Genomic DNA, 24,227 nt, shown 5'->3' with positions numbered 1-24,227 from the left:
AGAGATTTATCAATGTTCTTTATTTATTGAGTAAATCTTAACAGTATTCTGTAGGCAGTTCTGCGAACCTGAAAAAGCAGTGTGGTTATTTCGTCACTTAATGTGGGTGGTTGGAGGTAGTACATTTGGACAGAGCTTGATGTGATGTGTGTGTGTGTGTGTGTGTGTAGGAGAGTGCTAGACCTATTAGACACAGCTGCTGCATTCAAGGAGAAACGGTTTAAACCTTTGCACTAAAATGTCATCAGGGCAGCTCTTGTGCCTTCTACTAGCTCTTCCTTTTTGCTCTACAAACACCAGTAAGACATTTTGTTCTCACTATTGGCTTGGTTTATATGCTGTTGTCTATTTGTCTCAACAAGACTGTTTTGCTTTCTTTGTTTGTTTCCATTGACTTACTTTCTTTCTTTTAAACCAGACTGAATAACCTTTGTGAATAGATTATTGCATTTACAGTTTACAATTTTTAAAGGTACCATCTGTCATTTTAGTAACCTAAATTATCGATGCTATTTAATTCGATACCTAAATAAAAGGAATCACATTTAGACGTCTGTGAATTGATTTGATTATACACATTATACTTGTTTCTAAACAATAAGTTTGAAACAAACCCATGTGTTTTCATTGAAAAATGATTCTCAGTAATCTTTTGGCATGAATAAGAAAATGTACCGAAGGATATAAAGATAAAGCCACAGAACATCATGAAATGTAATCATTAAGATTGAACAATCAGGTTAAAATTTCACAAATTGGTACTTTAAGGCACCCACCACAATATTTAGTTCAAAAGCGTTTTCCGCATTATTCTAAAAATAATAAAGCGCTTTTAATGATCCATTTAATGAACTTAATGGTTAATGATTAACCAACAATGCTTTTTTTTCTCAGAATAACTAACTTCATGACATTCAGAATATTTATTATATATAGCCCAACTCTAGGTATTGGAGAGTAGGTATTTGTGTTATAAATATGTTATAAGCTCCTTATTCAATTCTTCATGACAGGATTTTTGCACTAAACCAATTTACTCTTTCACTCTCTAGGTGTGAAGAGCATTACAGTGTCTAGTGGAGGTTTTGCCTTTCTACCATATACTTACAATTTCACGAACAATAAGGAGTACAGGATCAATGTGAAGTGTGAAAAAGATGGAAAGTTTTTATGTAAATATTTAATTGACAATAATATAAGTAATATAAATCTCCCTGAATGTACAACTCGGATTAAAGTAAATAAAGAACCTTTAGGGCTAAATATAACAGATGTTGAAAGCAGTGATGCTGGTAATTATACGTGTGTGATTACCAAATCAATACCACCACCAACAGAGGTCAAATCTACAACCCTGCTGCTCAAAGTAATTGGTAATTATAATTTACATAATAATTCTTTTTTTATAATTCTTTTTTTTATAATTCTTTTACTCTTCATTTGCTCTTGAAAGTTTTTTTCTGATTCTCAGTATACTAACAGAGAATATATGATGTTTATCTTATTCACTCTGTAATACATTGTATGAAACATCACTAAGTTCATTGTTCTCTCTGTAGATCCACCATCTCTCACCCTGGAGCTGATGAACAGCACTAACTCCTCCTGTGTGGAGCTGCTCTGCTCTCTGCAGGGTTTGATACCACAGCAGGTGAACTTCACATGGACCAGAGCAGCTCAGCTTCTTCACTATTATGAGTCCAACAATATGAGCAGCTTCCTGATGCTCTGCAAGCCGAACTGGACAGATGGAGAAACACTCACTTGTCGTGCCGATTACTCAGTCAATCACACACTCTACAGCAGGAACATCAAACTCCCATATAACTCAGGTGAACCTTCTACCTACTGTCTGATGTGAACATTTATTTGATCAAATTAAATGATGTGAGACTTGTGACTAGAACATAAGCAGACCGTTTTGTTTAGTTTTGCTTTCCCATTGGCTTTTTATGTTCATATGACACCACACATTGCTTCAGCGCTATCTCTTCAGCGCTACCACACATTGCTTCAGCGCTATCACATGATTTCTCTGGATATTTCTTCTCCTAAATTATTGTCACACTTTGTATGCTGTGACATTAACAAGACAAAATACAAAACTCAAACCATAATCAGAGAAGCCAATAATCTAAAATATATATACTAATATATATATTAGTGTGTATATATATATATATATATATATATATATATATATATATATATATATATATATATATATATATATACCCTTTTTACATGATTGATTTTGACTCAAGAAAGATTTCTTTTTCCAACCTGTGTTCCAAACCCATAATATGCAAAGTAGTAACAACAAATGATCTTATTAAATGCCCGTTTTGACCCAGCTCAAATATCCATTAACAAATTAGATAAGCTTAAACATAAATAAGCTTGATCATTATTTTTTGTTTATACTGTATGCTTCAGAATGCACACTTTTATTTATTTATTTGTTTTATTATTTTTTTTAAATCTTATTTTCTAAAGTTCTCATCCGCATCATTACTCAACCTGAGTAGGGTTGAATGAAAAGCAGGTATTAAAAGACAAGTTTTAAGGTTCAATAAGAGAATATAGAGAATAATAAAATATAATAAGACATATATTGATATAAAAAACATTTAGTAAAATATGGAGAATGTAATGAGTATAAATAGAGTGTAATGGAAAGTATACAGTTTACGCGGAACTGGGCCCTGTTCAAAAAATCCCTGATTAATTAGTCATCAAGGTGCTAAAATATCTTCAGTCCTATACTTATTAAAGATTACTTTAAATTTAAATAAATAAATAAATAAATAAATAAATAAATAAATAAATAAATAAATAAATAAATAAATAAAATATGAATAAATATTCCAGATCAGCTAGATGTAACAGCACACACTTTGCAGCACTGCCTTGCAGCTCAGAGCACCTAGTTTTGCAAGGCAAACACAACTGTCTGTTGTATCGTTGCCAATTGTTTAATGCATTATAACTACAAAATGTAATCAGAGAATTGTGTGCGCTCTTTATGTGAGACTGTGCCACTGTCTGTCAGTTTGATGTCACACTGAAATGTTTTGGACTATAAATACACTCTAAAACTATGAAATTCCATAAAAGTGCTATAAAAAACTATAAAACTATAAAAATATTAATAACAATATAAAAAACTAGGAAATGCTATTTAAGCCAATATTAAACACATAAATATGACACTTTTAGACACTTACCTTTAGTATCATCATAAAAAAGTCCACATAATTTTTTGTTTTCCTTTACTTTATATGGAGGACATTGAAAAAGGCAGCATTTTAATAAGAGATATTGCTGATGTTTTTTTTATGGATAAATGTATTAATTACATTTTGGTTGCTGAATAACATGGAGCTAAAAATGGCATTGTTTTGATAATTTAAATAACTTAAAAATAGCAAAATAAAAGCATGATGAAATATGCCATATCACTGTAGAGTATTATTTATATAGTATCATATATGATTGTTTATTGTTTATCATTTTTGCAGCATATTATACTTCACATGAAAAAAAAACCCTTTCCTTCTTTCAGTCCTCATTTTCAGTCCTTATTTCCTTGTTTTTGTTTGGCTTAAACACACAAGTACATTTACATTTCCAGCATTTGGCAGAGTATATAATACAATGAGACTAAAACACTGTTTAAAGGTTTTTTTTTTGTTTTTTTTTTATTTTATTTTTTTTTTAAAAATACATACACACGTACAACACACGGGGAGAAAGTGCTAGTTCAAGCATTTCATGAAGAAGTAGGTCTTCAACCATCGTTTGAAGCTGTTCGGCCCCCTAGAGGAAGTTCATTCCACCCATCTTAAGTTCCAACTTCCTTCTTCTAATCTGCAACCTTGAGGTGGTCACGAAGATGATTTGCATAATCTGAAATCTAGAAAATCAAAGCAGCCGCATAACCTGTCTTTAAATATGTTTAATAACTTTTAAATTTAACTCAACAACCTTGACAAAAGCCCATAATGAGGTGACAGATGTAAAGGTTTTGTGTTGCTCTGTGCACAGTTCTTAAACTGTGTGTTTGTTTGCTAGTTATTAGTGTTAAATGCACCCTAATGATGCTTGTAACAGCCTGTGATGTACATCGTTCCACTATCGAGTGTCACTCAGAGGAGGATGTGTTCCCTTTGTCATGTGCTCACATTTCCTCCACATTACCTCTGTGGCTGAATCTGAAACCGTACTCACACAAATAATATTCAGCTTATTTGCTGGTTTATCTAATTGGCCACTGTCATAATTCTAACAGGCCTATTTTTTATAACATTAAAAGTCAGTAATACTTTTATAAATTACAATTAATAATTAAAAAATAAGGCAAATTGTTAAAGTAACAGTAAAAGTGTGTCAACATGTAGCAAAACTGTTTGTGTGTATAATAGAGTAGATGAAGAACATCTACGTGGTATTTAAAGATACTCGGGTCATTTGAGAGCAGAAAGAATCTATTTGTGATCAAGTAAGAAAAGATGGCAAAAATGACACTGTGGAGGAGGAATTCTAATAATGTGTCATTTTACTCAACCCACCTTCTTTCATAAGGGGTTTTACAAAAACTACACACAAACGGAAGCAATTTTTTTGCTTGTGATATATATATATTTGTTTCATTCAAATGTGTGTGTGTGTGTGTGTGTGTGTGTGTGTGTGTGTGTGTGTGTGTGTGTGTGTGTGTGTGTGTGTGTGTGTGTGTGTGTGTGTGTGTGTTTGTGTTTGTGTGTGTGCAGGGGTGGCATCCTTGATGATGATCACTGCAGTTACAAGCACATGTGCAGGGCTGCTTCTCTTCATTTTACTTGGTGTAGCCATCTTCAAATGTGAGTCCACAATTAGTGTCAGATCATCTCAATTATTCAAAATATAAATAATGTATAGAACTCATATGATTTTAAAAAAGTAATTTTGATGAAGATAAAAATTAATTTCAAAAGTAAACATCCTGTTTTGTCTTGCTGACATCTTACTTAAGTTTGAAGATGCTAGTTTGAGCTAAACATAGAGCAAAGTTCATATACTTCTCCAACAGATGTTAATAGAAAATATTTTCTTTACAAAAATTCTATTGCTAAACTACCTGTCTGTCTCTGTGTTAATTGGTAGGGAAGAAAAGAGATTCTTCCAATGGAGCTGTAGTCTACAGAAATAAAATCTATGAGAACTTCACTCTTTCCAATGCTACGGTATACCCCACATTGCCTGCTCCCCGAAATGCTCAACCTGTCCCCACAAACATCAGGAATACTACCAGATCTACTCCACATACAATCATGCAGACTCAGAGAGAGGAATGTATCTATGAAAACTAAGCAACTGCTATCTTAAAAAACAAGACTCCAGGTTTGGTCTGTGTACATTCTGTTTTATTTATTTATTTTCTAGGCACTTTTGTATTTTTGGAACACAAACTATGGACACACTATCAGTGTCTCTACTCTAAAGTAGGACCAGACTAACAGTGTCATCTCTGTATATATTGTTTCTTACAAATAAATGATAAATGAAGCACCATCTGCACCTTGCAAGTGTATTGCAATACCTTTTATCAGGTGATAGATCTGTAAAGCAGTTTTGGTATGTTGGTAAAAATAAAGCAGACCACAATGTTGTTCCAGTCTTTAGCAACTCTGTCGAAAATAGATAAAAGTAATAATTTATATATTTAATATTTACATGAAAATATATTAATATGGTTTAAAAATCAACATGCTTGGGCGAGAATACAATCAAAGCTTAATATTGTAATGGGCTTGAATTTGCTTTAAAAAGTGATGAGGACAAAAACATAATAGAGAGAGATGCACTGGGCTCCTATCCAAGAGACTTTGATTCTTAGTCTAGCATGGCAGTAATTTATAACTACAAAACTTTTGGTAGATAAATGTGTATTTGCCAAGATTGTCAAGATTGTCTCTAGCAGTTAAGAACATGAAGTTCAACAAGACTGGAATTTATGTGTTTTTTTTATTCTGCTCACATATTCTCTCATGTACCTCAGAATCTGCGGTGGTCAGAATTCAGTGAGTTACTGATACCAACATTTTAAGTAGGTCTTGTTTTCTTTGTTATTGGTTCCGAATTCGATAGTCAGGCCGGATGGCATTACTAATCATACATAGTGACCTGTGTGCAAGTTTCACGCTGCCTTCCATTTGTCACCCACATTGCAGAGGTTGAGGTTGGTGAAGATGGAGGATCCCTAAGGAGTTTGAAGGCAGATGTCATTAAAGGCAAGGGATAATGATTCTTGATGGTGATCTCATTTAGTCCCCTATAACCTATACAAGGCCATAAGGACTTGTCCTTTTTTGTCTACAATGAAGAATCTGGCCCAGGCAGGTAACAGGGAGGGATGAACGATGCCAGCAACCAAGAAATCCTGAATGTAAGTGTTTAAGGCCTCCCGCTCCAGTCCTAAAAGATGATAAAGGTGACCCCTGGGTGGTATGGTGCCCAGTAAGAGGTTGATGGCACAATCATAGGGCCAGTAGGGAAGTAGAGATGAAGCCTTAGCTTTGCTAAAAAAAAAAAAACGCCCCTATATCGTATTAAACAAATGGTATGGTGCTGAGGTCAAGAGGTGGCTCAGGAGATACAGGAGGAGAAATGGGCAGGCCTGGTCTTAGGCAGAGGGTGTAACAGGATGCTCCACAGCTGAGCACCACACTGCTAGTCTAATCTATATATATTTATCTTAGGGAGGTGGGATGATAAGGAATGACAACCACTCTTGATGTTGCTCAGCCATAGTCACTAGCTGAGGTTTAGTCCTGATTTGGGCACAGTCCGGGGCTTGAACTTAAATGCCCATAAAGAGGCCCGGAATATTTAAAAAAAATATATGGTTGATGGTATCTTTAGTCTGTTACCTATTGAAACAGTGTTAATGCATTCATTGATAGAGACTTCAAAGCACTTTTGTACTTTTTATAAGGCCGCCTGCAGCAAATAAAAATTTAAATGTTAATGTCACTGGAATGCTTAAAATACCAGCTAGCCCAGAAGTTGTCAATTTGTCGAAAAGAGTGGTAGGAGTATGACATCAGCAGTTGTTTATTTATTGTGCATGCCAATTTATTACCTGTCATTTCATTTCACTTCTCCTGAGATTTCTGCTTAGGCCTAAGCCATTATTTTTTAAATCAGCAGCTGCATCACTGTCTCTGATTGCCATGGCTGATGGATTGGCTTATTTCAGTATTACATAAAATATTTTTAACTGATTTCTTTTCAAATGTGGTGACTCAGTTGTCCCAGAATCCGGACTGCCTCGAATATCAGCTCACAGAATCAGAGCACTATTTCACTTACACCTCTGTTCAGTTTCTGTTCTGCTTCATTGACTTTATTTACATCTATTTATGTTAACGTGCTTTTGTTCTGATGCATGTACTACACGTGGATTTGACGGCGGGAAGCAATGAAAAAAAATGGATATTTGTTTCAGCATAAGAATTCTTATCAGAATGCAAATTACGTGCTTAAAACAATATTAGGAACCAATAGGTCACTTTCAGATTTTGTGGATACAATGCAAGTAAAATAATATGGCAAAATAGACAAGCAGTTATTTGGTTATTAGCAGGCATTGTGAGAAAATATGACTTAATCAGCTGTGTTGTACTTACATCCAACAATACAGCAACAGAAGGGATATTTACTGAGACTGTATAATCTGAAAAATTTTGAAAATTTCATATGTCAGTCAAAAAAGACAAAAAAAAAGGAGTGTGAAACCCTCTGTGTAAGTGTTAGCCTAACTTCTCCCCAAGGGTGACCCTGGATGATATGCAAAGTATCTGTGCTGAAGAAGGACAGGCTAATCATCCTACAGGAGAAAGAGACTCTATGTTTTTATTATTTTACATAAATTCACCCTTTTTAATCACTTTTGTTATTACACAACCATGATCACCACAGACAAATGCTGAGCCAAATGAATGCTTGTGCTTGAACACAATGCTTATTTGAAGGGAAACAGCATAGTTTACTCCTTTCTAGCAGAGTTGAAGAAAGATCTCTATTAATTCTAATAACCAACAAGAGATTTTTTTTTAATCAAGGTGAAAATGATGCTAAATACCCGCATGTTGTCACTGTATGTTATGAAACCACACCAAAGTAACCAAAACCACACTGTGTGGATAGGTCTGCTCTGTTGGAACCAGCTATAATGAACTTTTTAATATGGATGAGAAGTTTTCAGATGAGAAGGTGTGTGTGTGTGTGTGTGTGTGTGTGTGTGTGTGTGTGTGTGTGTGTGTGTGTGTGTGTGTGTTTGTCTAATGTATTTTCAGTTTGTTATAGGTGCATTATTATGTGCATTATGTGTTGCCAATCAGTAGTCATTGTAACAAGTATCTTTTTCTGATGTGAAAGTACTTAAACTTGCTTTGAAAGTACTTAAACAAGAAAAGTTGAGTGAGTTGGTTAAGCATTGCAAATAATGTTGCAATTTACAAAACCAACATTTTAATGAGACCCAAAGAAATGAAAACCAATGAGAATTGCTTAAAGTATAAAAAAGAGACATTAGTTTTGAACAATTAGTTTGACCCTTATGTAAACTCTGGTACATGTGTGAGATGCCACAACAGGCTCTTGGGAAAGTGTGGTGTAAAGAGGCAACTCAGTCCCCTCGGAAAAGCTGTGACAAGTTTAAACACCATCCAAGGTACTGTGATGACAACTCTGAGGCCTTATTCCTGAATCCTGTGTGTAAATCCGGAATCAGCGGTAGAGGAAGGAATATATATAAGAGAGAACGACATGACACTGAACATTGGTGAGGATCACCTGAGCCCTGCCAGAGGTTACAGACACCATTCTCCAATGCACAGATGCTGTCCCACCATTGTGCCATACTGTCAAATGAGATGCCATCAGTGGAGTGACCATGTATAGGCCCCTGTCAGGAGATCACTATCATGACTTCATGCTGTCCTGTCCGCAATGCTTGAATGGACTCCCAAGCACCCAACTAACCCCTTAACCCTCCTGCAGACCTTGTCTAAATTCATTGACTGCTTATAAAAAATGAAGTTAGAAAAAAAGGGTGGGAAAAAGGCTATCATACATATATATATATATATATATATATATATATATATATATATATATATATATATATATATATATATATATATATATATATATATATATATATATATATATATATATGTATGATAGCCTTCCCCCCCCCCTTTTTTTTCTAACTTGTTTACAACATATTAACATATATTTTGCAATAAATGTTGTAATATTTGGTATAATAAACCTCATTAATATGCAAAAATGCCTCATTTTCTAGTAAAAAAAAAACAAACAGAAATTTTGAATTATTTTCACTATAGAGTCACAAAATTTAATGCACAATTACAGGCTGGTATATTTCAAAGCCAGGAGATTGTTTTGAAACCATTTTGACCATTTTTAATGTCAGTAAATGATTAAAACTGTTTTTTTTCGAGGTCAAATTGACTTGAATGCTTATAAATCAATCATTCTACAATGATCACCATTCTGTGTGATCAGCTTACATTTGTGAACATTTAACACTTGTTATGTCTATTTTGCCTACAAGATGCCATCTGATCACCCAAAAACGGGCTACACACACACGCACACACACGCACACACACACACACACACACACACACACACACACACACACACACACACACACACACCACAAAAATATGACATAATATGATTTGAATATGAAAACTATGGAATAAAAACACTGTCAATAATAATCGTATTTATTCAAAGCATTTGTGTGTAAATTTTAATTTTGCGGAGTTGGATCCCAACATTTACGGCCACGACAGTTTACAGATACGAGATTTTGTGTGTTTGTTCAAATACAACTCCAAAATGTACGACTATGACAGTTTAGTCACACAACGCCTGTTTTCACAACACCTCTTTTTCACACACGAAAACGGTCTGCGAAACAACTGTAAAAAATATGTCATCACGTTCACAGGCATTACTATCCGAGGGAAGATGAATCGATTCCACGTAGTGCGCGTGCGCCCCGCCCTCTTTTAAACCACTGGCGCCGAAATGGCAGATCAGTATTCAAGCGCTCACTCATCGTCTCAGGTAAGTTGGTTTTTCCTTCCAAATTCGGACATGTTTAAGGGTTAGTTATCACTAATAACAGAGAGGAGTAATATTACAGAGATAGGTTAACTATAGTAAGTAAGATTAGCTCTCAGAGTAAGGTTACATTAGGTGCTGTTTAGCTGTTTACAGCTGTTTAGGAGGTCATCACTGCGGTCTGTAGCGTGATGAGATAGGCCTACATAAACGACACACACCTCACACCTAGTCATTTCCTGCTGCACTGACTGCCCATTTGACTTGGACCTTCTTTCTTGTGCTGACTGTCCACTGATATTGGACTGGTTCCCCATTTTCTGTCGTCCAACACTTAAGGTGTTGGTCAACACCGACACCAGATTCTGGGCTGAGTGCAAGATGTCACCTAATAGAACCTGATAAACAATAAAATATGACTTTAACACTTAAGCAGTGAACACATATTGCATGACCTGTGTATTCCAGTGCATTTACACAGCTGTTAGTAAGTTAACACTTAAAATTGCTAATTCTTTTATGTAGGCCTATCTCATCACACTACAGACCGCAGTGATGACCTCCTAAACAGCTGTATTCTTTAAGCACCTAATGTAACCTTACTCTGAGAGCTAATCTTACTTACTATAGTAAAGTATATGGCCGTAAATGTTGGGATCCAACTCCGCAAAATGAAAATTTACACACAAATGCTTTGAATTACGTATGATTATTATTGACAGTGTTTTTATTCCATAAAAACACAATGTGTGTGTGTGTGTGTGTGTGTGTGTGTGTGTGTGTGTGTGTGTGTGTGTGTGTGTGTGTGTGTGTGTGTTTGTGTGTGTGTTTGTGTTTGTGTGTGCGCGTGTGTGTAAAGCTTGTTGGTAGAAGAAGAAGAGAAGAGAAGATATTGTCCCCAGCTGGACAAATGCATATACTGTAACAAGTGTGAAATATTTACAAATGAGTAGCTTTTGTTTTGTCTGGAGGCCAGCTGAAATGCAATGCCCAATGCTTTGAACAGTGTTTGACTGTGTGTGTGCATGTGTGTGTAGCATCATTTCGGTAGATCATATTCTGCCCTCTGCTAGGCAAAGCATATCAAAAGTGTAAAATATTTACAAATGTGTGGCTTTTTTTCTGGAGGCCTAATGAAATGCAATGCTCAAATTGTGTATGTGTGTGTGTGTGTGTGTGTGTGTGTGTGTGTGTGTGTGTGTGTGTGTGTGTGTGTGTGTGTGTGTGTGTGTGTGTGTGTGTGTGTGTGTGGTGTGTGTGAGTGTGTGTTTTGGGTGCGTGTGTTAGTGGACATTTTGTGTATGCATTTTTGTGTCTGTATGTATGTTCATTGCTCTGAAAAGGGCAAAAGTGTGACCTATTGCCCCACTAAATGTGGCCGAGTCAAATTGACTCGGGAGGACTTGAGGAGGAAAGTAATTATTTTACAAACACATAGTTCAACGAAAATGAATTTTACTTGCAAAGTTCATAATTTGGAACAATCCTGGTAAATTTCAGGCAAATATGTGGAAGGAAACCCAAGTTATGACGCATTAAACTTTCCAGATGAGTCAAAAAGACCCCAGGTCTGCACAAGGGTTAAGAAAAAATTAGGCTAAATAAACCGCACTCAGTTCCAGCTGGTTAAAGTATTCTACCCTCACAATGGACCTCCATACTTAACTTGCATGCATTCCCAGAGCTCTGTTTTTTCAGCATCTAGTCCAATCAAGGCAATTGATTCATTCTGATACAAAAGCTGCTAAAGTAATAGTAGAAAGATCCCAAAAACCTTTTTTAGAAATATCTCCAGTTGCAGCTACAGTCTGCTCATTAGTTGGCTTTGGGCATTGGATGTTCACAATTAAAAGGTTTTTAAGTCTGCAGCACGAGAGTGACATTCAGCATTGGAATTACTGTGAAAATAAGCACAGAGGACCAGAGACAATCTATGGCAAAGCAGATAATGAGAGAGCAGATAACTGGTGTTCCTTGTTATACAGGGAGCTTAGACACAGCTCACTGCATCTGATTGGATACTGTATCAAGGCTCGTTAGACACTCTGAGTCAAAGCTGTGTATAATGGAAACCAGCAAACTTCGTGTCTACTATAAAAATTATGCAGAACAATCATCCTGTGGAGAATGGGGAACAGAGGGAAACCTTACTCCAGGTCCTCCATGCATGGTAACTGAATCTAGACACACTAAGAAAAGGACGGACAGTCAAGTGCCATACTGTGCAAGAAGAGAGTACTGTACATATCTAACTAACAAGGGAAAGGCTAATAGCCATGCAGTTCTAAATGGCTTTATGAAGCCTGAAGAGATGAAAAGAGATGCTAAAAATCTAACAGCAACTTTGTAGGTAGGTCTTTTAACTTTTAACTTTTAACAGGTAGGTCTAATCACTGTAATTCCAAAACAGATAGCTCTTAGGCGTAATTGAGGTCTGGTGTCCATAAGGCAAAAAGAAGGAAAGGGAACAATGACCAACAGAAGATAAGGTATAAATGTGATCCATACCACACCTCATGGTTAAAAAGCCTAAAATGCTTACCTTGAATTTTTTAAAAATGCTTAATGCTGGAGACTTGATGGGAAATACTTACTAAAGATGTTACCAAAAAATACCTACCACAGATTAGATTGAAGAAAAAGAATAGGAATGGAAAGGATGTAAATGGAAATAAGTCCAGTCGGGGCCAGACTTGATAATAATCCTGATAAAAACAAAAAAGGCATAAGGCATGCCAACTACACTGTTCTAATATGGGATGTTCAGGTTTAAGATTAAGAAGCATAGACATGTTTGCACATTTTGTAAAACGGAGTAAAATATCTTTCTTTCTATACCAGCATCTGTTCTGTAAGATGAAAATACCAAAAACCTACAACACTGAAAAACAATTCTTTAGCAACATTAGCTTTGCTAACTAGCTACATAAAACAGCACTGTACAGTACTAATGTTGCCAGCTAGTTAGCCAGCTGTTGTTTAAAACTTGGTAACTTACTGTTCCTGCGAGACAGTCCGATCCCTCCGTTGTGGGGTTCTTCCCCATGGAGCTGTGGCTCTTTGTCTCTTCTATAGGTCATCGCTGAGAAGTGGTGCTGAAATGATCGTAGCATAAAAATTGTTGCAAATATTATCGCAAAGTAAAATCGCTTATGTAATCCAGATCTTTAAATCAGATAGTATATTTTGAATTTATTAATGATGGTTTCATGAATATTTTATACATGTTTTATATAAGTAAATATATAGAGTCTGTTGTGGGTTTATTTAAACCATCACAACATCAGGCTTGTTTGGAATCCAGAAACAGAGTGAATCTATATATATGTGTGTGTGTGTGTGTGTGTGTGTGTGTGCGTGCGTGTGCGTGTGCGTGTGCGTGTGCGTGTGCAATAGCCTACAACTTTCAAAAATCTGACCCTTTTTACACTTTCCTTTTGTAGGGCTGTGAGTCATATTGTAAAATCAACACTGATAACCCAACACCACTACAATGCACAACTCATCAGTAATCGAATGTAGCTAAATTATTTTTGTTTTTCTTTGCCTACAACTTAGATGCCATAAAGGTCAAAGAATAGACTACATACTGGGTTGTGCAAGTTCCTGTCTCAGTGTTGGTTTGGTCTGTTTGTGGTTTCTTGCCGGAAATCACTGTCAGTAGCCATGCTGCAGTTTACTTTATTTGGAGAGGAAGTGTTAACTTGTACGTTGATAAAATGGTAAGTGGTATCACTAACAAGTTTTTTCCTTGAAAAAACAGGATTGTTCAGGCTAATTATATTCAGATTATCAAGGTAACATCATTTACCTGAAACTCATATGCTTTAACTGAGATATTTCTCTCAGCATGTAATATCCTTGCTGCTGTGTGTGACCATCAACCTGGTATACTACCTATGTAAAAATGCTTAAATATTTTATTAATTTTCCATTTAATATTTAGGCACTGTTAATCCATCAGATTCTGGGATTTTCGCTTCTGTCTTTTTTCTCAGGTATTACTTTTTTTTTCCTTTTTCATAAAGCTATTGCCATAGCAATGATTTATTAAAACAATTTTAAACCATATATCATATTTAATTTTTGAATTTTTGTTTTATAACTTAAAAAAGAAACTTTTTTTCCCTGTATTTTATTATAACAGCATTACATAAAAACATAGATTTATTCTGGCTCACACTAAGCAGCATAACAATTTTAAACCACTTCTTAAAATTTCTTTCAGCTGTGAAAACATGGACTTGCCATAATTTTAATTCAACACAGGTAGTTCGTCAAGGATCGTCAACCACCATCAATTGTTATCAAAAACAGAACTTTTGGCTCAGAGACAAGGGTGTTGCTATTGCAGTTGATTTGAGAAGAAAACACTTACTTTGTGCATACTTCTATATAAACCAGTCCTGGAATAAACAGTCGTGCAATGACAACATCAGACTTGTATGGATTCCAGAAAGAGAGCAAATATCGTTTGACTTGCTAAATATTCAGATAATTGATTCGGCTGTTTACACATGTACAGTAGTTCAATACTTCCCACCTCCTACACACTGTGTGTTAATCCAGAGGACATTCATTCAAGTAATAGGTAAGAATTGAATCATTTTATTTATTGATTTATTTATTCATTCATTTGCTCACGTGAACATGCTCGCATATAGCATTGCGTTGTAATGAATTATACATGTACATATATCTTGCTTAGTGCATTATTACATTATTACAAAGAGATCTACTTTTAACATCTTGGTCTTTTAAATTGTTTGTGAATGATCTTTGCTGAATATTCTTTATATAAATTTAAATAAAAAAATTGATTTTCATGGATGAAAGTACATTCAGCTACTCTACAGAAGTGATAGAAAGTAAGGATACTCTGCATAAAATTTTAAAGTCGTTAGATTATTATATAACAAATACATGACCGTTATGCCTATTAAGCCTATTTCTAGACACATTTACTAATTAAGACTAAAAAGTCTGTCACATAATTTTGCTTTTTTGTATAAACAAACAAACAAATAAATAAATAAATGAACAGTTGAAGAGAAATCATTAAAAAATATCTAGAACTTGGTTAAATAATCTTAAATTTATTTACAAACAATCTACTAATGAAAAATATTAGTTAAATTTGTGGTGTATGTGGAAGCTGCTGGAGGAAATACAGCTGAGGGGTAATATGCAAAAACTTGGGTAGAATAAAAAGTAAAATTTAAAAAATACAATTCTGACTAGTAGCGAGTTGCAGTAGTCTACTCTGTTAATAAAAAGGGGCTTAAACTACAAAAGTAGCCAAAATGGTGGGAAATGTTGCAAAGGAAAGACCTATTGTGTATTGAGTGTATAGTTTTGCTAGTATATATTTTCTATAGTAATCTACAATTGTAGATAACTCCCCTACCTATAGCTTTTATTGTTTTGGTTTGGTTGTTGCGAAAAAAAAAGTTTGAAGGGCAGTTCATGTTTACCCCCACCCACCCCCTTTGGTCACTGCAGCATCTCCATCTGTTTCTGTGGCATGTGTGAAAGAGCCTGATGGAGCTCCCACTATACTTTGTGCTACTGAGGGCTTTTACCCTGCTGATCTGAAACAGGCCTGGCTCAGAGATGGAGAGTACATCAGTTACTTGAACACATCACTTCAAAGACCAATATATGAAGAAAATCTGAGCACCTGGACCAACTGGACCTTCAAAAACAACACAGATGGGTCCTACAGCCTTATGTCATACCTTCACCTGTCATCAAACATAGCAGAGCAGGTGATGTACTTCTGCTGGGTGAATCACTCAACACTGATCGAACCAATCACTGTTATCATGTCATCTGATGAATGCAAAGAGAGAGAAGCGGAATTCACAGGTATGAATCTTTAATCTGATGCTTTTTATGTTCAAAGTTTTTATTTGTATATTAGTATCTGTTTATTGCTTTAAATAGTTTTACTGCTGCCCCACCTCTGGTATTCAGTTAAGTGCAGAATAACGAGTAATAATGTACCTCGTACTGTTGATATCTTTACAGGTATTTTTGTTCGTTGTATAGTCGTGGGGCCCGTCTTTGGCTTGTTGATTTGCACTGCTTTGTTCATTGAAATTTACTTTCAGCACCTCAGTAAGTTTTTCTTCACACACCCACATACCACACTCACATGAATGTTTATGAATGGATCAACTGTCTTGCTGTCCAGTTTTTTTGAGCATCTGTTTTTTGAGCATCTTTTTTGAGAATCTGTCACAGTTCTTCTGGAGACGCTGACTGTCATACCTTTTTCTGTATTTGCAGATAAATCAAGACAGACTTCATTATGATTTTTTCTGAAATGTGATGTATTGTGTAATATATATATATATATATATATATATATATATATATATATATATATATATATATATATATATATATATATATATTTTTTTTTTTTTTACTGCCATACATGTTCTTTTTTTGATGGTAATACTGAAGACGTAAAATAAATATCAAAGAAATGTAAAAGAAATGTCAGTGTGTCTCTTTTATTTTTTTTAATGGGTTGAGGTTTGTGAATTTAAACACTCTATATCATCTTCGGTCTACTTCTGATGCTGTTGTTACATCTGAACTTCTCACTCTCTCAGTTTTGGCTATTAACAACATGAGCTAAAGCAAATGCATCCAGTTCAAAAAAGGAGGTTTAGATTACTGTAAAAGTGACATTACTTTCTTGTGAGTGTATCTCCTGTACACAGTTCTCTTCAAATCATGACACAGATTTTCAATTGAATTCAGGTCGGGATTCTTCAAAAACTTTAATCTACTTCTGGTGAAGGCATTCTTTTATTGATTTGGATGTATGCTTTGGGCTGTTGTCGTTCCGAATGATGAAGTTCCTCTTCATCTTTAGCTTTCTAGCAGAAACCCGAATGTTTTGTGCTATCATTGACGGGTGTATGGAACTGTTCATTATTCCCTCTACCTTGACTAAGGTCCAAAAAACAGCCTCGCAGCATAATGCTACCACCACTATTCTTTACTGTGAGTATGGTGTTCTTTTAGTGATGTGCAGTGTTGTTTTTAGTCCAATCATGCTTCTGGAATTATGGCAAAATGTTCAACCTTGGTTTTATCAAACTATAACTATAACTATATATTTTCCCACATGCTTTTGGGAGACTTTAAATGTGTTTTTGAAGAATTTAACTGGGCTTGGATGCTTTTCTTCATAAGAAAAAGCCTCTGCCTTGCCACCATACCCCATTGCCCAGCCAGTACTTGCCAGAAATTCCTGCAGTTCCTTAAATGTTTCCATAGGTCTCCTGACCAGTTTTCTTCTCTTATTTTGTAATCAATTATTGAGGGACATCCAGTCCTTTTAACAATGAGATCCCTCTGATGCTTTGGTAGCTCTCTGCAGATCACGGCTTTTGCTGTATTATACGACTAAGAAAATGTCAGGAAATGCCAACTAGAACAGCTTAACTTTATTTGGGGTTAATCAGAGGCACTTTAAATGATGGCATTAAATTATTTTTACTCGTCCAACAAAGATTTCAGTTTGTTTTTTGATTGAGTTTTACAGGTTATTAGGTTTACAGATTCATTCATTCATTCATTCATTCATTCATTTTCTACCGCTTATCCAAACTTCAAGGCAGGATACACCCTGGACAGAGTGCCAACCCATCACAGGGCACACACACACTCTCATTCACTCACACACTACGGACAATTTTCCAGAGACCCGAATCAACCTACGACGCATGTCTTTGGACCGGGGGAGGAAACCGGAGTACCCGGAAGAAACCCCCGAGGCACGGGGAGAACATGCAAACTCCACACACACAAGGAGGGGGCGGGAATCGAACCCCCAGCCCTGGAGGTGTGAGGCAAACGTGCTAACCACTAAGCCACCATGCCCCCGGTTTACAGATTTATTGGTCTAATTTTTACTTACATTCCCCTGCCAGACCACCAGAGGCTTCTTACAGGTGTTTCAACATAGCTGAATTTTCTGCTTGTTATTCCCTACGTGAGTTGTGCCACACCCTTCCTATTGTTCCGCTTTTCAACCATGTCACCAATTCCCCATTTTCCCTAAAGTTTTGCCCTCTATACCAGTCCTTTTGTATCTCTCTGTCAGTTATTTTGTGTTTGCATTTACAGGTTCCCATGTTATTGTTACATTTTGTTACTCATGTTGTATTTGTCCCGTTTAATTACTTTTGGTAATTAAAGTCGTGTTTTTACTCGATCCTGCATTTGAGTCTGATTCTCTGTACATGGGTGATTGAGATAGCCGTGCCTATCTGGGTTTGTTTCCCACTTAGGGCTGTGTCCCTTGATCATCAGAGATAGTCATATTTTGTGTGTGTGTGTGTGTGTGTGTGTGTGTGTGTGTGTGTGTGTGTGTGTGTGTGTGTGTGTGTGTGTGTGTGTGTGTGTGTGTGTGTGTGTGTGTGTGTTCCTGGTATGAATAAATCAGGTAGAAAAATAATACTTACATTGTAATGAGTGTTTTTGCTTCTAGTTTTGTAAATCATGTACTGCTGTTATGAAATACTGTGGCCAGTGTTTCTTGTATTCCTTAAAAGGAAGTATCAAAGACTTCAAAGACTTCTTCAGAAATCTCTGTTTACAAATAGTCTCAATCTATAAATGCAAAAATACTGGCAAATCAATCTTTTAGATTTTTGTGCTCTTTACCATAAATGGTTAAAAGATTACTTTAGCTATTGGAATAACCCTAACCGTAATCGTCTTACAACACATCTTAGATACTCATCTGGACAGGAACTGATGTGGTGTGTGTGTGTGTGTGTGTGTGTGTGTGTGTGTGTGTGTGTGTGTGTGTGTGTGTGTGTGTGTGTGTGTGTGTAGGAGGGCACTAGACCTAATAAATACTCCTACATATCTTGGTTTAAATCTTTCGGTAAAAATGTTTTCAAGGCTCTTCTCCTTTCTTCTAGCTCTTCCTTTTTGCTACTCAAACACTGGTAACCTATTTCATTACCACTTTTAGCTTTTTTTTTTAAACAATGAGCCAATTTATATCATTAGGTTTTAAAATGTAGACAATAAATCTATAATAATGGTGTTTCATTCATGATTTAGATTTAAACCACATTGCAGTGTTCGTGAACTTTTGTGAAAAGTTAACTGAAGTAATACTGTATGTAGCATTTTTAATGATGCTGTCAATCTGTTAAAAACAAAATTGTTGCTGCCAGTTAATGTATAGTATTTGTTTCGTAGCTAAAATATACGGTATGTTGTATCATTGAAATATTTTGTTTGCCAGAAAAACAGTGCTGGCTGCTTAAATTCAATAACCTAAATGTTATTGAAATACCAACAAAACTTCCTTTTTTTTCAAAAAGTGTACCATAACAATTTATGGCAATAATGATTTAATTTTCTTATATTGTATGGCTATTATAACTGGAGAGTAGGTATTTGCATCACAATCAGTTAGAAAGTTCCTTAAGCATAATTCTTCATGACTGTATGGTATACTAATTTACTGTTTCACTCTCTAGGTGTGAAGAGCATTACAGTGTATAGTGGAGGATTCGCCTTTCTACCATATCCTTACAATTTCACATACAATAAGGTCTACCAGATCAGTGTGAAGTGTGAAAAGGATGGAAAGAGTTTATGTAAATATTTAACTGACAGTGATAAAGGTAAAATAAATCTCCCTGAATGTACAACTCAGTTTAAATTAAATAAAGAACCTTTAGGGCTGAATATAACAGATGTTGAAAGCAGTGATGCTGGTAATTATACGTGTGTGATTACCAAAGTACTACCACCACCAACAGAGAACAAATCTACAACCCTGCTGCTCAAAGTTATTGGTAAATATAATCATCTTTTACTCTTTATTTGCTCTTGAAAGTTTTTCGGTCACTCACTCTAATAACAGTGAATATAATATTATGTTTGTCTTATCCAACCTGTATGTTGTATGTTTGCTTTAGAAAACATCACCATGACTTACATGAGTTTTCTCCACTGCAGATCCACCATCTCTCACCCTGGAGCTGATGAACAGCACTAACTCCTCCTGTGTGGAGCTGCTCTGCTCTCTGCAGGGTTTGATACCACAGCAGGTGAACTTCACATGGACCAGAGCAGCTCAACTTCTTCACTATTATGAGTCCAACAATATGAGCAGCTCCCTGATGCTCTGCAAGCCGAACTGGACAGATGGAGAAACACTCACTTGTCGTGCCGATTACTCAGTCAATCACACACTCTACAGCAGGAACATCAAACTCCCATATAACTCAGGTGAACCTTCTACCCACTGTCTGATGTGAAGATTTATTTGATCAAACTAGTCCATGTGAGAATATATGTGAATATACTAAAATATGTTTTTATTTAGCTATGATTTCACTCATGCCTTTGATGTACTTATGTGAAGTGTTTACAGCTTATGGTTATTAAAAAAAACTAATTTACTGCTGGTATGTTTTTCCCTTTATCAGAGTCCCACTTTTTTATACCATGGCTTTGGAATTGTTCAAACAGTAACCAGAGAATCCAAATGACAAATGTAAAATTAATTCATGTGGTGTGTACTCTTCAGTTGTTTTCTGTCACAGTTAAAGTTGCAAGCAACATGAAGAACATTTAAAATTTAGATGCAAATCAATGCAAACCAGATACTACACAGCTTTATACAGTGATATGTGCCAAGGTTTTCAAGAGGCTGAGTTTTATTTACCCCCTTTTAAATGACTCTTAATTGACTCTTATTTTTGCTAGTATTGAATTAAGTGCAGAATACAGAGTGCTCCTCTTACTATTGATATCTTTCCAGGTTCACCGGTGCATGTTATAGTGACTGGGACACTTTTGGGCTTATTGATTAGCACTACTTTTTTCGTCGAGATTTACTACCAATGTTTCAGTATGTTTGTGTTTATACATATTATTACATATACGTATTTGTCTTTCCAGTCATGTTCTGCAGGGGTTGTCATGTAATATTATAAACTACCACTATTGGTGTTTTTCAGCTGCCCGACGTGGCCGGTCTACTGCTGATGGGACAGTTGCAACTGAACCTGTCTCTCACACTCAGGTCTAGTCCTTCAACTGTGCAAACTGCTACCAAGAAAGACGTTTTGATGAGTACTATTGAATAATATGAGAGAGTACTCCTCCCTGCCAGTAGAGGACACAATCTCCCTAATTCTATATACTGCACAGTAGAAACCCGTTAAGTTCAGCAACACATGCTTTGCTAAAGGAATTATGAGCCTTGAAGTTCTGCTGATTTTCTATGTTGTGCTTATCTGCATGCCCAGTTTATTCTTCAGCGTATTCTTTAACATTGTTGTATTATGTCTTCTTGTGTTTTCTCTGTTTGATTTTATTAGTTTGTATGCCTCGCCTTCATAATAAAGTGCTTCTGAATTTCACTCTAATCTCTGAATCTCTCTCTGAAAGACGGTTTGGAGATTTGGAAATAGATTTACACTTACTTCCCTCAGGTAGCCTTTCTTGAACAATTACATCATAATTGGACCAGCCTTCTGTCATCTGCCCACAATGCAGAGAGATCTTCAAACTTGCCACAATGTCCCTTGTTTCCCATTATTATTGCACTCTGATCTGCCATTATCACAAGGTTTCACTACTAAATTACATGTTGACTTCCATCTATCTGAAGCTCTGGTGATCAGGAATAGATGATGAGACACCAAAAGACCTGTGAAGTGGTGTGACTGACTACAACAAACAGTGCTTAGAAAAAATCTTCAAGTAGACAAGACATGAAGCTTGCATTCACAGCGATGGTCTGGTTGTTCACTGGGTAACCTTTACCTGAGGCAAAGTACTTAGATAAGCTGGTCCAGAATTAAACCACCTTAAACTACCATCATCCTCTAGGCTAGCCCTTACATGTCACATGCAGTGTCTGTGCTGAAAATGTTTGTGGTTGAAGGCGATAGAATTGAATAAGGACAGTATGTCAAGTTTGTTTTTCTGTCACAAACTTCCTGTGTTCTCATGAACTTCACTTTGCAACTCCACCCCCGCGTGTAAAGATTCAAAAAGTTCATCTTATGTCTCATCTCATGTAATGTAATTGTAATGAATATACTGTTCATGTGCTATGAACATAATATATAGATGTCTATTACTATAAACTAAAATTTACAGACTGTATATGCTATAAACAAAATATATTGTTATTACGATAAACCGAAATATACAGGAGGATATGTACTATGATCATAATATAATATATTGCTGCTATTATGAACAGAAAAAAGTTGTAAGGCAATGGTGAGCAGAAATGCAAAAAAGGAGAGCAAGTGTGCAAATGAGCATGATTTTATGCAACAGTCCATTAGTGCAATAACGGATTGTGGGGTGTGATTGAGCAAATGTACAAGTGATCAGAAGTTTTAGTTAGACAGTCCATTAGCGCAATAGCATAGTGTGAGGTGTGTGTGTGTTTCAGGGGGGGTTGGCAGTGGAATGAAGGACAGTAGGATCAGCAAGTGGCAGAGTTCAGTAAAGAGACAGCTCTAGGAAAAAAGCTGTTTTTTAGTCGGCTAGTCCTGGTCCGTAGGCACCTGAAACGCCTGCCAGAGGGCAGAAGTGAAAACAGACCATGGGCAAGTTAAGAGGAGTCCTTATGAATGCTGCGAGCTTGACGCAGACATTGTTTCTTGTGGATGTCCTCTATGGCTGAAAGTGGAGTCCCTGTAATGCGCTGGGCAGTTTTCACCACCCGCTGCAATGCCCTGTGCTCTGCAACAGAGCAACTCCCATACCAGACTGTGACACAGCTGGTTAGGATGCTTTCTATTGCACAGCAGTAGAAATTCACCAGGATATCCGAAGAAAGCTAATTTTTCTTTAGTGTCCTCAGGAAAAAGAGGCGCTGGTGAGCCTTCTTGACCAGGCTGGAGGTGTTGGTAGACCAGGACAGGTCCGCCGAGATGTGGATCCCCAGGAACTTGAAGCAGGAAACGTGCTCAACAGTAATCCCATTGATGTGGATGTTGTCATGCGTGCCTCCTGACTCTTTCCTGAAGTCCACAATGAGCTCCTTTGTTTTGGAGGTGTTAAGGAGCAAGTTATTGTTATTGCACCATGTGGCTAGGTGCTGGATCTCCTCCCTGTAGGCAGTCTCATCATTGTTGGTGATGAGACCGATCACTGTGGTGTCATCTGCAAACTTGATGATGAAGTTAGATCCATTCACAGGCCTGCAGTCAGAGGTGAAGAGAGTGTAGAGGAAGGGGCTCAGCACACAGCCCTGTGGTACACCAGTGTTGAGTGTGATGGTGTTGGAGCAGATAGAGCCCGATCAAACCTGCTGGGGTCTGTTGGTCAGGAAGTCCATGATCCAGTTGCACGTTGTGGTGTTAATGCCCAGATCTACTAATTTGGCTATTAACTTGGATGGAATGTTGGTGTTAAATGCTGAGCTAAAGTCAACAAACAGCATACGTGCATTGTCCAAGTGTGTGAGCACAGAGTGCAGTGCCATGGAAACTGCATCATCTGTGGTCCTATTGCTGCGGTAAGCAAACTGGTGAGAGTCCAATGTGGATGGCAGAGAGTCATTCAGGTGCGCCAGGACCAGCCGCTCAAAGCACTTCATGACAATGGGTGTCAGTGCTACAGGGCGGTAGTCATTCGGGCATGTTGGGCTGGACTGTTTTGGCACTGGCACAATGGAGGTGCATTTAAAGCAAGTAGGAACAGCTGCTTGGGCAAGAGACAGGTTAAAGATGTCCATGAAGACCCCAGCAAGCTGCACAGCACATGCCCTGAGTACACGTCCAGGGATGTTGTCTGGTCCAGCGGCTTTGTATACGCTGATCTGGCTCAGTGCGTTGCAGACATCTGTGGAGGAGAGTGTGATTGGAGGGTGGTCAGCCAAGGGTTTGAGCTTGGTGGCAGTTTCTCTGTTGTCTTTCTCAAAGCGAGCATAAAAGTCATTAAGCTTGTTCAAGAAGAGGACATCAGTGGCAGCGGGGGTGGAGTGGGGAGATTTGTAATCACCGATGACCTGGATGCCTTGCCACATGCGTCGAGGGTCAGAGTTGGAAAAGTGCTCCTCTATC

The 24,227-nt window shown here is 36.7% G+C and overlaps 2 protein-coding genes across 5 annotated transcripts; both read left to right on the top strand.

The window, feature by feature from the left end:
* The first annotated feature begins 52 nt into the window (after positions 1 to 52).
* On the top strand, positions 53 to 16,504 carry LOC113645640. Of its 3 annotated transcripts, XM_047805287.1 has the most exons (12): positions 53 to 299; positions 1,053 to 1,373; positions 1,560 to 1,832; positions 4,770 to 4,859; positions 5,143 to 6,085; positions 6,210 to 6,424; positions 13,702 to 13,865; positions 14,090 to 14,141; positions 14,372 to 14,734; positions 15,646 to 16,011; positions 16,174 to 16,263; positions 16,435 to 16,504. In XM_047805287.1, the coding sequence occupies exons 7-12, from the start codon at positions 13,863 to 13,865 to the stop codon at positions 16,458 to 16,460; spliced, it is 900 nt and encodes a 299-aa protein (XP_047661243.1). In that variant the 5' UTR covers positions 53 to 299; positions 1,053 to 1,373; positions 1,560 to 1,832; positions 4,770 to 4,859; positions 5,143 to 6,085; positions 6,210 to 6,424; positions 13,702 to 13,862; the 3' UTR covers positions 16,461 to 16,504. The 3 variants fall into 3 exon arrangements, with proteins under 3 accessions (XP_047661243.1, XP_027007147.1, XP_027007156.2); XM_027151346.2 differs by lacking the exons at positions 6,210 to 6,424; positions 13,702 to 13,865; positions 14,090 to 14,141; ... (2 more) ...; positions 16,174 to 16,263; positions 16,435 to 16,504 and having other exon boundaries at positions 123 to 299; positions 5,143 to 5,550; XM_027151355.2 differs by lacking the exons at positions 53 to 299; positions 1,053 to 1,373; positions 1,560 to 1,832; ... (2 more) ...; positions 6,210 to 6,424; positions 16,435 to 16,504 and having other exon boundaries at positions 13,547 to 13,865; positions 16,174 to 16,427.
* A 2,479-nt stretch (positions 16,505 to 18,983) lies between these two features.
* On the top strand, positions 18,984 to 22,193 carry LOC113644631. 2 transcript variants are annotated; one of them, XM_027149657.2, is made up of 5 exons: positions 18,984 to 19,121; positions 19,665 to 19,985; positions 20,149 to 20,421; positions 20,957 to 21,046; positions 21,156 to 22,193. In XM_027149657.2, the coding sequence occupies exons 1-5, from the start codon at positions 19,064 to 19,066 to the stop codon at positions 21,224 to 21,226; spliced, it is 813 nt and encodes a 270-aa protein (XP_027005458.2). In that variant the 5' UTR covers positions 18,984 to 19,063; the 3' UTR covers positions 21,227 to 22,193. The 2 variants fall into 2 exon arrangements, with proteins under 2 accessions (XP_027005458.2, XP_027005451.2); XM_027149650.2 differs by lacking the exon at positions 20,957 to 21,046 and having other exon boundaries at positions 18,985 to 19,121.
* The last annotated feature ends 2,034 nt before the right edge of the window (positions 22,194 to 24,227 follow it).

Source organism: Tachysurus fulvidraco, chromosome 20, assembly GCF_022655615.1.
Source record: "Tachysurus fulvidraco isolate hzauxx_2018 chromosome 20, HZAU_PFXX_2.0, whole genome shotgun sequence".
NCBI lineage: Eukaryota > Metazoa > Chordata > Actinopteri > Siluriformes > Bagridae > Tachysurus > Tachysurus fulvidraco.
The sequence above is the reverse complement of the archived record's forward strand: the minus strand, read 5'-3'. Positions and strand labels throughout refer to the sequence as shown.

What these genes read in the sequence shown, in the direction of transcription:
- LOC113645640 (XM_027151346.2), top strand. Translation starts at nt 239, where the DNA reads ATGTCATCAGGGCAGCTCTTGTGCCTTCTACTAGCTCTTCCTTTTTGC. An exon ending in TTTTTGCTCTACAAACACCA is followed by an intron (nt 300 to 1,052) that starts GTAAGACATTTT and finishes TTCACTCTCTAG; the next exon opens with GTGTGAAGAGCATTACAGTG. An exon ending in CCTGCTGCTCAAAGTAATTG is followed by an intron (nt 1,374 to 1,559) that starts GTAATTATAATT and finishes TTCTCTCTGTAG; the next exon opens with ATCCACCATCTCTCACCCTG.
- LOC113644631 (XM_027149657.2), top strand. Translation starts at nt 19,064, where the DNA reads ATGTTTTCAAGGCTCTTCTCCTTTCTTCTAGCTCTTCCTTTTTGCTAC. An exon ending in CCTGCTGCTCAAAGTTATTG is followed by an intron (nt 19,986 to 20,148) that starts GTAAATATAATC and finishes TCTCCACTGCAG; the next exon opens with ATCCACCATCTCTCACCCTG. An exon ending in CAAACTCCCATATAACTCAG is followed by an intron (nt 20,422 to 20,956) that starts GTGAACCTTCTA and finishes ATATCTTTCCAG; the next exon opens with GTTCACCGGTGCATGTTATA.